Consider the following 13,543-nt stretch of genomic DNA (forward strand, 5'->3'; position numbering starts at 1 on the left):
GTGAGGTTTCTGAGTTGTTAAGGAGCTGGTGCTATATACATGAGAGACTTGTCTAGGGGAAGTGCCGTCTTAAATAATTTTCTCTGTATATACAAATAGCACAGATAGTATCTTGTCCACAATGAATAGTCAGCTTCGTTCCGAGAGATAGAATCGAGAAGAGGCTGTGAGTCAACAGCAACGTCATCTCGGAGAACTCACGGCTGCTTCTTCCGGCGGGCGCCCTCGCTCATTGCAAGCTGAAAAGTAGTATCGGTACAGCTTCAAGTTCTTTTGCGGTGCAGAATCGGGCCCATTCACGTCTCTCAATTAGCCACATCACCATCGAGTTTGTTCCCACACCCATGGGGTGAAGCTACGAGATCTCACAGACTCGAGCTACTGTTGATCGGCGGGGTTTATGATCAGGCTGACCTGGGGCCTGTTATGGACCCCGAAACTCGTCAATCTCAAAAAACTTGGCGTTGCCACGGCAGTTCAAACGTACATCTGCCTACGTGTCAGGCTTACTCCTACAACCATCCGACCTCGTACCGGATTCCCTTTTGAGGAGATCAACCGAGGAGATCAACCAAGCCTACGTCGAAGGATGCTTACGTGCTGTTCCTGTTATTATTTGGTCGGCAGCGCGAAACCCGGTAGGATGCTCGTGCATACACCAAGGATCACGCTAACGACAGCATTCTTTATCAACATGTTCCGGGTTTAACGGATACCGAAACATCCTGGCTTATGATGCTGTCAGCCTGTACATGAACATACTAGTTATTGGCAAACTTGACAGCCGTCAAGGCCGGTGGCAAGAGGAAGTGCGAGGCAAAATTGGTGGAGGCAGGATTACGGGCTGCGATATTCGCGTATTCATCTCACAGCGTGTGGGGGAATTGCGCAAACTATCGGAGCTCAGCCTGGACGAGTCTCATGCAGATTCTTGCAGCGTCTTTGGGGTTATTTGCTGGTGTCGTTTTGGTGCTTTGTCATGTCATGGATTGAGACGGGTATTGTAGACTCTGTAGAAGAACCTTTCGCCATTGATGAAGAACCTATGTAGTCAAGCAACATAGTATACTGACTTTCTATTTAATTGCTATAGACAGGAGAATCTGTCCCTTAAACTTGTTATGCGTCAATCTTTCATTTTCCGTTCTTAACTTGTCACAAGCTCCAGTGTAGCCAAAGAATTGCACCATGCAGAATTCATCGCTGGAAGAGATGTGCATGATCGTTGATCAGCTGTATCTGCTCCTTGCGGAACGTGTCGGGTTCCAAATGGCTTGCACCCGGCTGAAAAACAAAGTTGCGGGCATTTTCCTTGTCATAGAGAGGCCACTCTGGCTCCAGTCCGTCCCACTGGCCCTGTCGGCGCCATGAGTTGGGATCATGGTCAACAATGAAGCTTACCCAAGAGCGGCTGATAAATTTTGCGAGCTGAAAGTAGCTCTCAGGTTTTCCGGTGAAGGGCAGCGGGTGGATGGGTAAATGGTAGCCCAGGCCTTTCGTGTTGTCAAAAACGAACGAGACCTCGTGAAAATGAGTTGGGGCTTGCTGGCCGTTGGGGATGGCATCGAAGCGATAACAATATGCCGGCATTCCGAAACGTGCAGCGGCTTCGCACATTGAACGGCGAGGAGCAATGAAGACGGCGTCACCAGCGAAGGTGGATGCTCGAAGGTCTATGTGCAGTAAGACGAGGACGTTATTACCAAGTTGGCACCTACGTAGAAGGCTGGAGATAAGAGAACATACAAGTAGGACTCATGCCCTCAATTCGAGGGCTCTTGTAATCTGTGCAGTTGCCATCTGGTGCGTCAGGACAGATGCTTGGCCAGTAGGCCTCGAAGAGCTGATTTGCGAGCTTGGATGGCAGACCGAGTTGGTAGGGACGGCCGGTGAAGACTTGGGGATCTGCGTTTGCCTGTTAGCCCAACCGATGATTTCAAAGTCTGTCTCAGTGGATGCATTACGCTTCAAGTAGGTAAGGAAGTCTTGGGGCTTATCCTCGAGTGGTGGGACGAACCAGTGGCCTTCGTTCGTGGTTGCGCCGGTGATGATTGGGATCTTGACAAAGCTGCCGCGACGAAGTTGCCGCGACGGGTATTCGCGCAAAAAGTCACCGTCCACCACGGGAAACCATTTTTGGCTGATGTCTCGGGATCCATTGAAGACGGCATTGAGCTCTTCGAGCTTGCCAGTGCGCAGACATGCAAGGCTGTCTGCCGCGGCCGCGCAAGTCTCGTCAGAGCTCATATCGTGGGCGGCGGCGAACTCGGGCGACGGATGCACATGTTGGGTGACATTGCGATACAATGGCTGGTAAAAATCAGTGCCGTTGAGGGCTCGCCAAGGTTCGGGGTTTCCGCTTTGCATGATACCAGCAGAGAAGAGGCCATCGTCTCGCCCGCCGTACGCCAGCATGTGAAAGCCGACGCTGTTTCCGCCACAGCTTTGACCCCAAATGGTAACCTTGCGTGGATCGCCACCAAATCGACGCGCATTCTCTTGAATCTGGTGATTGCGTGTTGATTAGCGGACTTGCGTAGCGGCTGGTGCTAGGGGCTCGGAAGTATCAAGTTACCCAGTGCAATGCAAGACGCTGGTCGCGGAGCCCAAGATTAGTAGCCCCCTCGCCGCGTATCTCGTTGGAGTTCAAGAACCCAAACCCATTTAAACGGTAGTTTAGGCTTATCGCGATGAAAGGCGTACCGGATTTTTGAGCGTTGTCAACAATCATGGACATGTTGAAGCGCAGATCGCCGCTACCACCCATGTAAAAGCCGCCACCATGAATCCACACGGCAATGGGCAGCAGATTGCCATCAGTCCCAGTCTCCGACGGATGGCCCTGTGGCATATGAGGGCGAATAATGTTCAGGTACAGACAATCTTCTGAGAGCGGGTAGCCCCAGCTATCGCCACCCAGGCCGACGCAGCTTGGCGGATACTTGACTGCATCGCGTGTACCGGTAAAAGAAGTGTTGATGCTCTGTGGCAGCCTCCAGCGAAGGCCTTGGACCGGCGGTTGGGCGTAAGGGACGCCCAAGAAGAAGTCTTGGTCATAGCTTGGCGAGTAAATACCCGCGTAGGTTCCATTGCGAGTTTGCAGCAGAGGTGTTTCAGCGTCGGTATATGCAACGGGATGCTGCGCGAGTACATCTTGATCGTACTCGTGGAAATTGTAGTGATGATGGCTTGCGCCAACTGCACCAAGGCAGCTCAGCACAATGAGGGGTAGAAATGTCTGCATTCTATAGTATAAAGGTAGTATCAAACCAATAGAAGTGCCGGGTATGTGAAGTGAAAGAGCAACGAAGATGAGAACTCACAAGGAGCAGTCGGCGAAACCAGCTTGCTTGTACGCTCATCACAAATTGTATCAGCTGCTGGGCGGCATGGCCATCGACGTCACCCGGCAGGTGTAAGCGAAGCGTTGGAACTAGCGCCAAGAGACCAAGCACAAGACAAGATACATACATGGGTCCTACATAGATGCTAGAAGCTGTCAACTGTCATTCATCACTGCGCCGTGGTGGGCACCATCTCGGCCTCGGGAATCCGGGGCTGACCGGGTGCGAGGACCGCACTAACTACTTGTCGGGTAGTTTGCTGCATTCGGCACGCAGCAAATCTTACATGCGTCCCAGCCTAAACTAGGGAAGCTTATTCGGGAAATGATAGACGCATTTCGCGATCCCTCCATGTTTTCGGCTGCGGGACCCGCGTGGCCAGATCTGCACGATGCGGGAGGCGGGCAAGGCGGCCCTGGCTATCCGGAAATCAGGCTCTGCTCAAAACAAGCTTTTTGCCCCAATCATGTTTCGGGGTACTTGCCGTCCTAGCCGATTTCGTTTGTTTGATTTCAAAGCAGATTGTAGGATGCCCAGTACAATAACATGGTTGCATGGGAGCTAAACGAGCACCTTGGCAAGGGGGCGCCGCAACTCTGCATCTTGTCTCTTGTCCAGCCTTCATCCCAACTACCCAATCATTTTTCGCGACTTGTCAACTTCACTCTGAATACCCTCGATTCTGACAACTTTATCGACTGCCGCTTTGCTTGGACTGCTTGCTATTTCGCTACGCCTGTTTCGTCGTGCCCCTGACTACTCCGACACACTGGGCAAAAGACATGGACGAAAAGGCAGACGAAAAGGGCAACGGCCGAGAGGAGCAAATTCCCGCGCCGTTTCCCCCTCCAACCAGCCCGGAAGAAAAGGACGCCACCAGCGGTGACCATGTCTTCATCCCACCCGACGGCGGCTTGACCGCCTGGCTGCAGGTCCTCGCCATGCTGCTCATCAGCATGGTTTCATGGGGCTCCCCGTCCGCATTTGGCGTCTATCAGCTGTATTACAAGGATACCCTGAAAATCTCGCAATCACAGGTCTCGTGGATCGGCTCTGTCCAGTTTCTCCTCACCTATGGCATGTGCACCGTGTCTGGCAGGCTTGCGGACGCCGGCTACATTCACTCGACCGTCGCCGTCGGCGCGTTTCTTGTCGTACTGGGAACCTTCATGACGAGTCTCGGCACCCAATACTGGCATTTTCTTCTATCTCAGGGCTTATGCGTCGGTTTTGGGCTTGGTACCATGTTCATGCCGCCTCTAGCCGTCGCAACCTCATACTTTGACAAGAGGCGCACAATGGCCGTTACTTGTGCAGCAACAGGCACCGGAATCGGCGGTGTCGTGTTTCCAGCCATCATTCAATATCTCATTCCCAAAGTTGGGTTTCCCTGGGCGGTTCGTGTCTCTGCATTCGTCGCGCTGGTGGCGGCTGGTACTGCCCTGTTGCTACTTCGTCCTCGTCTGAAGCCGCGCAAATCTGGTCCCCTCGTTGAGTGGTCTGCCTTTCGCGAGAAACCGTACCTTTTCTTCGCGATCGGGGCATTCATGCTCTACTGGGCGTTATTTTTTGCCTCATTCTATGTATGCTTGAAATTCTCCCCTTTATCAACCAACCCTTTGCTAATGTCGCATTCAAGATCAACAGCTTTGCTCGAAACATCCTGGGATTCTCCACGTCTGACTCGATTCAGCTGCTGCTCATTTCCAACGGCATGAGTGTTCCTGCTCGACCACTGATTGGCTTCGTTGCCAATCAACATTTCGGGGCAATGAATACATACATTGTCGTCACGGCGATATTCGCTGGCCTGATGCTGGCTTGGATCGCGGTCCATGATCGGGTTGGGATGTATATTTTCACCGTGTTTTTTGGCCTTGCCAATGGCTTATGCCAGGGCATGTTTCTCGGTGCCCTCGCAAGCCTGACGCAAAACCCGACCAAGATGGGAAGCCGGTCAGGCACCGTTCATACCATCGTCGCATTTGCTACACTTGCTGGACCACCTGTAAGTTTCCTCTTGCCATGCAGGACTCCCCAAATTAGCATCTATGCTGACAGCTTTTGTGAATCAAGACGGCCGGCGCCATCATTGATCGATCTGGCGGGAATTACACCAACGCTCAAATATGGGGTGGACTGATGATTTTTATCGCAGCAGGGTTTTTCACCGCGTCACGGCTCTCCAAGACAGGAGCAGTTCTACGAATCAAGATATAAAATGCAGGTTTATAGTTTGTTTCACTTTTGCCTCTGGGTTATTATTCGTAGATCTTGTTAAACAATTAGACGCAATCTATACACTGTCAACTACTCTTGGCTAGGGGTGACTTCGATCACCCCCGCAGTACCGGGTCGGCCTAGCCACGCAATTATTCGGATTCCTGATAATAAAGCAATATAATCGGACGCTCTAGAGGGTGTCTGAATAGTAGCTGTATTGTACGATTAACTGCAGAGAGCTAGAGCTAGCAGATCGGCGACGTTCGCGCCAACTATAGTGTTGACCTGAGCGAAGGAGTAAACGAGCGCCGAAGTCCGCACTACAGCTCGCTTCACGCTAATAACGCAGTCATCCTGCACTAGAAACCCTGGAAAGCCCTCTATGTAGATTGGGTGCGATGAACCTGAAGTAGTACTGCGACTTTACGAGCTGACTATGAGAGGCTGTGGATAGTTCGTATGATTATGGATACTACATGAGGCCATGACGCATTGCAGGGTTGCCGGAGTATGAAAAAAAGGAGACTGGCAGCTCCAATCCTACAAATCCGACAATTCGGCAATTCCTTCGCAGTGTAGCTCACGTTGTTAGGTCTGACGCAGCGTCAAGGCCATGACTGTTTCATCGGATTTAACTCCTTCCTCTTGCGGTAGTTTAGTCGTCAGGAAAGTAAATGTGTCTTACAACCGTAGCCGAGAATGAGAAAAGGCCCTGGAGTGAGTATTTCAGATGTCCTGTGGTAGCGCTCGCTGCCATCTTGGCACTGCTCACACTCAGTCGCAGATCAACTAGCTACAACTTTTGCTCCCCTTTCCCTTGCATCACAACATCGACTCACTACTCAAGGGAGCAATGCATATTGGAATTGTTGGCGCAGGTATTTCGGGCCTCTATACCGGTCTGCTTTTGCAACGGGAGGGTCATAAAGTGACCATATTCGAAGCATCAGATCGTGTAGGTGGCCGCATCTACACCTATCGGTTTCCCTTGGAGGCTGCACCTCAAGATTCTGCACCTATAAAACGAGCACTCAGCCACAAAACATCAGATGGCGCCTACTTTGAAGCTGGCGCAATGCGAATTCCGCGCTCGTCGTTGCACAGCCGAGTCTTTGATCTCATCCGCTACCTGAACACGTACGGCCCAGCTGAGAAGAAGATCGAACTGATGCCCTATATTCTCGATCACGAGAATAACTTGTCCTTCTTCCAAGGCAAAAAGGGGAAGCTACAGGATACTCGTTGGGCCGCGAAGGCAGGTCTTCCGCCGCAGTTCCACGGCAGATCGGCACAGGAGCTGCTGGGTAGCGTTGTGTTGCCGTGGCTCAACAAACTGCGGACCAACTTTGACGCCGGGTTCGAGGAGCTCCTAGAGTACGATGAGTACTCCTTTCGAGCGTATTTGCGCGTGGTTGCTCGCTGGCCCCATGAGGTGATTGAGTTTGTCGAGTTGCTTTGCTCACAGACGAACCAATACGACCTGTCTTTTACCGAAATCGTGATGCAGAATTTGGACTTTGACACTCAAGAGGTAGGCCCCCTGCCCCTGGATTTGGCACATTGGCTTTCCAACCGCCAAGAACAGAACCAACGATATTTCACAGTGGGCAACTGTCAAGGACGGCATGTCGCGCATCACGGAATGTGCCGCAGCCCTGATTGGTTCCGATAACATCCGCCTCAACTCCCGAGTTGGGCGCATCTCATACGCTCCCGATGGCCACGTGGAGCTCGGCACGGGGAACCAGTCGGATCAGATGGCAACGTCAACGTTTGATGCCGTGGTCATGGCGGTTCCCCCATCGGCGCTCCACAGCATCACCGACCGACCGAGATGGTCCTTCATGAAGGAGCAGTCTATCCGTGGCACACACTTCGAGCCACTCTACAAAATCGGCTTGCACTTCCGCACCAGGTTTTGGGAAAGGTCTACAACACCCGCACTGGGAGGCCAGAGCACCACCGACCTCCGCTTCCGTTGGATTGTCTATCCGTCGAATGACCTTGGCGGAGATGGGTCTGGCGTCTTGCTTCTTTACAGCTGGATGACGGACGCCATGAAATGGGCTGGCCTTCCGCCGGCAGAGCGGATCAAGATCTGCTTGCATGACCTGAGCAAGTTCTACGCGGATGAGCCAGACGTTAATGTACATGACCAATACATTGAGGCCCATGACATCTTGTGGATGAACGAACTTTGTGGCGGTGACGCCATGTTCCTGCCTGGGCAGTTTTCGCGCTACCACCAAGTCGCCAAGCAACCAGAGGGAAACATTTACTTTGCGGGCGAGCACTTGTCAAGGCACCACACATGGGTAAGTTTTATATCCTTTCTTCTTCTTTTTTCTCTCTCGTGTATTTAGCATCTCTCTGTCTGCTGTTTCCCTCTCCTCCTCACGCTGGCTGACATTATGGGCCACTGGCCCGACTACATAGATCGCTGGCGCAGTCGACTCCGCGCTGAGCACAACCGCCGAAATTTTGGCCCATCATCAACCTGGCAAATGGGCTCAAAACCGGCACGCCCTTGTCCCGCTCGGTAGAGAGTACGTGGTTTTGGAACCGAAAGAGAAGGCGCCCGGGGAAGAAAAGGCGGCTGCCAAGATGGATATTAGCAGTCGCCCACTGAAGGCGTTCATCATCCCGAGGCATATGAACATACAGTATGTGGAAGTTGCTTAACCTGACTAGATGTACGTAGCCGCAAGCCTTTGTATCAATTGGGACAAGCAAAAGATGATTAGGGCCTTTAGGCCGAATAAAAGCACTCACAGGAAGCGCAACTCACTTCTTTATCTACCTGCATGCTGCCGATGACTACGTGCCTGGTGTTTGTTCCGACAACCAACGTGAACCGCCCCCTCGAGACCTCGGACGGCCACCCAGCTTGCTCAGGGGCTGAATGAGCCACAGATAGAAGCATAGTCCTGGATGGGCGGACAGCGGGCGCTCATCGAAGCAGCCGTGTGGATCGGCGACAACCATGCAGCAATGTACCAGGCCGAAAGAAAGAGCCATCAAGCACACAAAAGAATGCTGGGAAGCCAGATAAAATATTTCTAGACGTCCTCAAAGCCTTCTTCTATCGGGCGAGGGGGTGCAGCCAGCAAGGAAACAGGTTGGCGCTTGGTGTCTTTTGTACGCGTAAGGTTTCGTGTCTATGTAAGTTAGAACAAAGACGATGATCATACTTGTCTATGTAACTTGGAACAAAGACGATAATCGTACTCTGTGCCTCCGTACTACAAGTAGGTAAAAGAATAGAAAAGCCCTGTGACATGAACAGCAAACGAGAATCGGTCAAGGTATACTCTCTTTACACCCCCCTACAGAGCAAGCAACTGTGATTCACAGCATGAGTATGGCACAAAGACGATCTGCACTTGGCCCGACTACGACTCTTCCAAGCCGAAAATGACATCAAGGTATGGGGAGAGGCCGAGCTTACCGAGCTCGAGGCGCTGCACGAGACCTTGAATACGGCCCTCCGAAGCGAGCTGCAGCAGCATGAAGCCGCGCTGGCGATGCGGCCTGGCGGCGACGGCCTGACTGAGCCGCAGCCGCTGGTGGTGGACTCATGGGCCTTCCAGAAGCGGCTCATGACGGCAGCCCTCGAGACTGGGGACTTGGATTCGGCAACGGGGTACCACGTCATCCTCTGGGATTATCTAAGCGGCAAGTTCAGCAATGGGGAGCGCGAGGAGTTCTATGACCTGACTGAGAAGATGAGAGGTGAGGAACACAAGAATTATGAAGACCGTTGTCCTAAACCCAGCACCTCCGACATTGCGAAGGGATGCTATCTCAAAGTTTTGTACGGTAGGCCCATGGGGTTCAGCAGGTGCTCGCAGCAAGCCTCGTGGAACGCAGGGCCCGTCGCCCGGAGGCGGCCGTGGGCCTACCAGAAGAAGCTCATTGAAGACGTACGGAACGCTGGGAATCTTTATTCTTGCAAAAGAACACGCCCCATTCGCCATGGACAGGATGCTTACCCTCGACGAGGAGTGGGACGACCTTTTCATGCTGTACGGCCAAATCGAGGCAGATGTACTGGCCATGAAGGACAATGCCAGCCTTTATAGCAAGGTCAAACGCTGGTTTCCGTAATGGTTGGTGCAAAGTGTATCTTGGCTTGTCATCTTATCACAACCGAGCGAGACAGAGATGTGTTTGGGGATGTTTTTCCAATTTCTGTTTGTAATCAAGGAGAACCACTATTTATTAGTAATGCTATAATCCTGTTATCTGATTAACTAGGTGACCTTGTGATTATTGCTATGTTGAATAGCCGTACGCACGCTCTCGGCGTGGCCATAGGCTGGCTGCCATGACGTTACCCAGCAAACCAACAAGCCGTCGCTAGCGCAAGAGGTCAATAGGTATTTACCTAGTATAGATAATTTAGTTAGACCTATTTAAGCGCTGCTTATCCCAATTGGACCAATCACAAAGCTCATCCTCGCCAACTATCTGTTTGCCTGTTGCAACCCCCCCCCCCCCCCTACGATGTCTTTAAAGTGTTTAATAAAATATCAGGGTTACTTATATGCTTCTTCAAGTCGCTTGGTGGGACCTCGTATTCTGATGGGCTTTGAAGCAGGGTTGTTCAGCTCTAGTCTTATAGGACGCGTAATGCTCCCCTTCACTTGTTGCCAATCCAGATCGTAGTTGATTACGCATTGCAATAATAAGACTGCAAGCCCCATTCAAATCCATTAACGCTGAGTTTAAACTTGAGCTCTTCTGGTCTTGGCGCTTGTCGGACGATTCTGCAGAGCAAAGTGACCCGCCGTTATCCGCAAAGATGGGAGGGATGCCGCCATGCGCGATGCGGCCCGTTGCCGGAGAGGGTACTGTAATCTTCATCTTGATTTCCCGTGAATGTTTCCGAAATTTTCTTGTACTAATAGTTCCGAGATGATGGCGTTCCCAGCATATCTCGGGTTCAATGAGACAAGTTACTGCGAGAGGTACACGTACACGGATGCAGTGTAGCCATCATGACATCACTCGCCATGATTTCTATCGAGGGGGACGAAAGAGGGTAGTCAAGATATGCGCGCTTTTCCACCTGTGGTCCATAAAAAAGTACGAAATTGAGTCGCTGAACATCTCTCTTGTTTCAGTTTCAGCAACAGTCCACCAGTCCCTCTAATTTTCTTTGGTCGCATCGCCGCGCGGCTTCGTGACTTCTTGCTGTACTTGGCGGCTTGAATCAGTCAAGTTCACCGCAGATCACTGCCAGACTGGCGTATCTTTCTTAGGGTACGCTTTTAAGGTTGCGGGGTTGACGATAACAAGAGAGAGCCAGCTCCATGGAGATCCAGACACCAGTGTAATTTCGGCCAACATATGCCTCATTCTTCAAAGTCAAGTACACGATATTAGTGGCTCAAAATGTTAGACTTATCGTTAGTTTCTAACAACAAATTAACATTGAATTTATTGTTAACTATGCCGCATCTGAAAGTAACTCTGGTTACCGTTCCAATGACAGGATGCACTGCACCGCCGTCCGAGCGTGATATGACAAGTGGCTTCTTCCTAACAACAATGATATACATCCAAGAAGCAGACTACAAGAAGAAAAATTAAAACTACAAGAAACACAGGCATTTTCATACCATATCTCGCCAGTCAGAACCTGGACGGAATCAGCGGGATCCGTCCCGAATGACGTACGAGGACCCAGCTATGAACCCAGATATATGCAAAGAAACTCAATCGACAGCATTATTGATTCCACAGTTGAGCGTATAGGTACCCCCATGACCATGACGGCACGGGCTTAAAATGGATTAGGCCAGGGGCGGGAGGTTCCTATGTAGTTGGCGTTCACCAACGGCTAGTCCAAGTTGATGAGCAGATGTGACAGTAGAAATTCAATTCAAGTTTGAAATACGAGCGCCAAGATCTTTATTGAATATAGATGATATGTGCATTGATAGAGGTTAGCAACATGTGGTAGAAAAGAATATAAAAGACCATGTAGCATCATAGATGTCAGTCCGCTCATGCTCCAAGAGGCTTCACAGTCACTACTGTCACCAAACACTTGCCGTCTTGACCTCTCTTCTTACCCAACATGCGGGAACTTGTACGAGTGAGCAGTCTGCTCCTTCTAGGTATAGCGAAGACCCTCTATGTTTACGTTTGTTCTTGATCTAACACGACCCCAGGCCTTGCAGGCGCAGCCCAAGCCTTACAGCCAGTCATTTTGGCTGACACCAATCGAGACGGCCATATCGATCTCGTTGGCGATACCGACTCAGTCGACAAAGAGACCTGGACCGACAAGCGTGGTGCACTTTTTCTTGCCAACATTGCAGACTCTGGCCGGCGGTGCTCTCGTCTGATCGTTTTTGCCGGTGAGAACGCAACCCGGACCGAGGACCTGGACAAGTGTCATGACGCTTCCGACAATGTGCTGCGCAATCCGAAGTACCTTGCACCCGTTGCCACCCTGCCGCTGACCGGCGCCGGTGACTCTGCTTCCGGCTCCGTCGCCGTCATAGGCGATGCTGCCAGCAAGAACATCCGCCTCTTTCAGCGGGCGGGCTCCGACTGGCGCTTCATCGCTGCCAACCATACCTTCTCTGCCGAGGAGCTCCGAAGCGGCCTGAGCCTCGGCGTCGATGCCCGGGACGTGCGCCGGCCCGGCGGCTGGGACGGCCGGGTCACGCTGCGATTCTCGGTTCGCGACGGGGCGGACAGCGCCGAGGACTCGGTCGCCCTGCGCGTTGCCCCGATCCTGATCCACCATCACCTGCAGGACGCGACCGAGCTCATCGTGGCGACGCTCATGAAGAAGGGTCCACAGGAAGACTTCATCGCGGAGCTGGGCAGGCGTGCCAAGGAAGCCGGCATCGAGGCCCCGGTTCGCCTGGTGAGGGGAGAAACGGTGTTCACGCAGGATGAGTTCGAGGCGGGCTACATGAGCATCCCAGGACCGTCCGGGCCAGTCACCCTCCGCGTGGCCATCCGGCCTTCCAAGCTAGAGATGCAGGACTACATTGCCTTTGACCAGCTCAGATCCGACACGGTCGGGGCCGTTCAGCACCTGCCTAGCCAAAAGGACGAGGACACGGGCAAGGACGCGACGGGAAACCTGGAGACGATCCCGCCGTACGAGCACCAAGGCAAGGCGTATCCCGCCGGGCGCACCATCATGGGCTCGCGGTACGGCAAGAAGGCCAACATGGTCGAGTTCCTGGAGGCCCAGGGGGCGCAGCCCAACGTCGAGGTGGACACGTCGTGGCTGTACGTCGGGCACGTCGACGAGTTCATGCAGTTCCTGCCGGCGCCGTCGGACCGCGGCTGGGTCATGGCCGTGCACGACCCCCTCCAGGGCCTGGAGATCCTGCGCAAGGCGCAGCGGGACGGGCACGGGGCCGACAAGGCGCTGTCGCGGCCGCCGTTCCCCAACGACATGCTCGGCACGCACGCCGGGCCGCCGCCGCTGCCCAACACGACCGTCGACGGGGTGCTGGCCCTGCCGCTGTTCGCGCGCGTGCAGGAGTACGTGGCGCGGCAGATTGAGAAGAACGTCGAGGTGGTCCGGCGCGAGACGGGCCTCGTGGACGCCGAGATCCTGCGCATCCCAGGCCTCTTCTACAACGAGACCATGACCGGCAAGCGCGACTACCAGCTGTACGGGGTGGACCTGCCGGACGAGAAGGACGAGGAGGCGTCGCTGGGCGCGTACGAGACGGCGTACCAGGTCTACTCCATGTACCCGTCGACGGTGAACGGCATCGCGCTCACGTCCAAGCACTACCTGGCGCCGAACCCCTGGGGCCCGTCCGTCGACGGCAAGGACGTGCTGCTGGAGGCGACGGCCGAGGCATACGCCGCGTCAAACATGACGGTCACCTTTGTTGACGACTACTATTCTCACCATCTCGGTGTGGGAGAGATTCACTGCGGTTCAAACGCCTTTCGCGAGTACACGCCACGGTGGTGGTGAAGGGATGTCG

General features: G+C 53.1%; 5 protein-coding genes across 5 annotated transcripts; 4 read left to right on the forward strand and 1 right to left on the reverse strand.

Annotated features, from left to right (window-relative positions):
- Nucleotides 1-1,197: 1,197 nt before the first annotated feature.
- Nucleotides 1,198-3,244, reverse strand: ISF_05225 (Carboxylesterase, type B; the record flags this gene model as incomplete). The annotated part of the gene is made up of 4 exons (XM_018848830.1): nt 1,198-1,673; nt 1,747-1,905; nt 1,965-2,505; nt 2,576-3,244. The coding sequence occupies 4 exons, from the start codon at nt 3,242-3,244 to the stop codon at nt 1,198-1,200; spliced, it is 1,845 nt and encodes a 614-aa protein (XP_018703966.1).
- Nucleotides 3,245-4,126: 882 nt separating this feature from the next.
- Nucleotides 4,127-5,564, forward strand: ISF_05226 (Major facilitator superfamily domain, general substrate transporter; the record flags this gene model as incomplete). Its single annotated transcript, XM_018848831.1, has 3 exons — nt 4,127-4,927; nt 4,984-5,352; nt 5,421-5,564. The coding sequence occupies 3 exons, from the start codon at nt 4,127-4,129 to the stop codon at nt 5,562-5,564; spliced, it is 1,314 nt and encodes a 437-aa protein (XP_018703967.1).
- Nucleotides 5,565-6,642: 1,078 nt separating this feature from the next.
- On the forward strand, nt 6,643-8,311 carry ISF_05227 (Amine oxidase; the record flags this gene model as incomplete). Its single annotated transcript, XM_018848832.1, has 4 exons — nt 6,643-7,098; nt 7,172-7,882; nt 8,004-8,230; nt 8,269-8,311. The coding sequence occupies 4 exons, from the start codon at nt 6,643-6,645 to the stop codon at nt 8,309-8,311; spliced, it is 1,437 nt and encodes a 478-aa protein (XP_018703968.1).
- Nucleotides 8,312-8,922: 611 nt separating this feature from the next.
- ISF_05228 (hypothetical protein) lies at nt 8,923-9,674 on the forward strand (the record flags this gene model as incomplete). Its single annotated transcript, XM_018848833.1, has 3 exons — nt 8,923-8,926; nt 8,976-9,490; nt 9,570-9,674. The coding sequence occupies 3 exons, from the start codon at nt 8,923-8,925 to the stop codon at nt 9,672-9,674; spliced, it is 624 nt and encodes a 207-aa protein (XP_018703969.1).
- A 1,978-nt stretch (nt 9,675-11,652) lies between these two features.
- ISF_05229 (Protein-arginine deiminase) lies at nt 11,653-13,533 on the forward strand (the record flags this gene model as incomplete). The annotated part of the gene is made up of 2 exons (XM_018848834.1): nt 11,653-11,692; nt 11,747-13,533. The coding sequence occupies 2 exons, from the start codon at nt 11,653-11,655 to the stop codon at nt 13,531-13,533; spliced, it is 1,827 nt and encodes a 608-aa protein (XP_018703970.1).
- Nucleotides 13,534-13,543: the final 10 nt, after the last annotated feature.

This window comes from Cordyceps fumosorosea (assembly GCF_001636725.1).
Source record: "Cordyceps fumosorosea ARSEF 2679 chromosome Unknown scaffold_12, whole genome shotgun sequence".
In the NCBI taxonomy this organism is placed as follows: Eukaryota; Fungi; Ascomycota; class Sordariomycetes; order Hypocreales; family Cordycipitaceae; genus Cordyceps; species Cordyceps fumosorosea.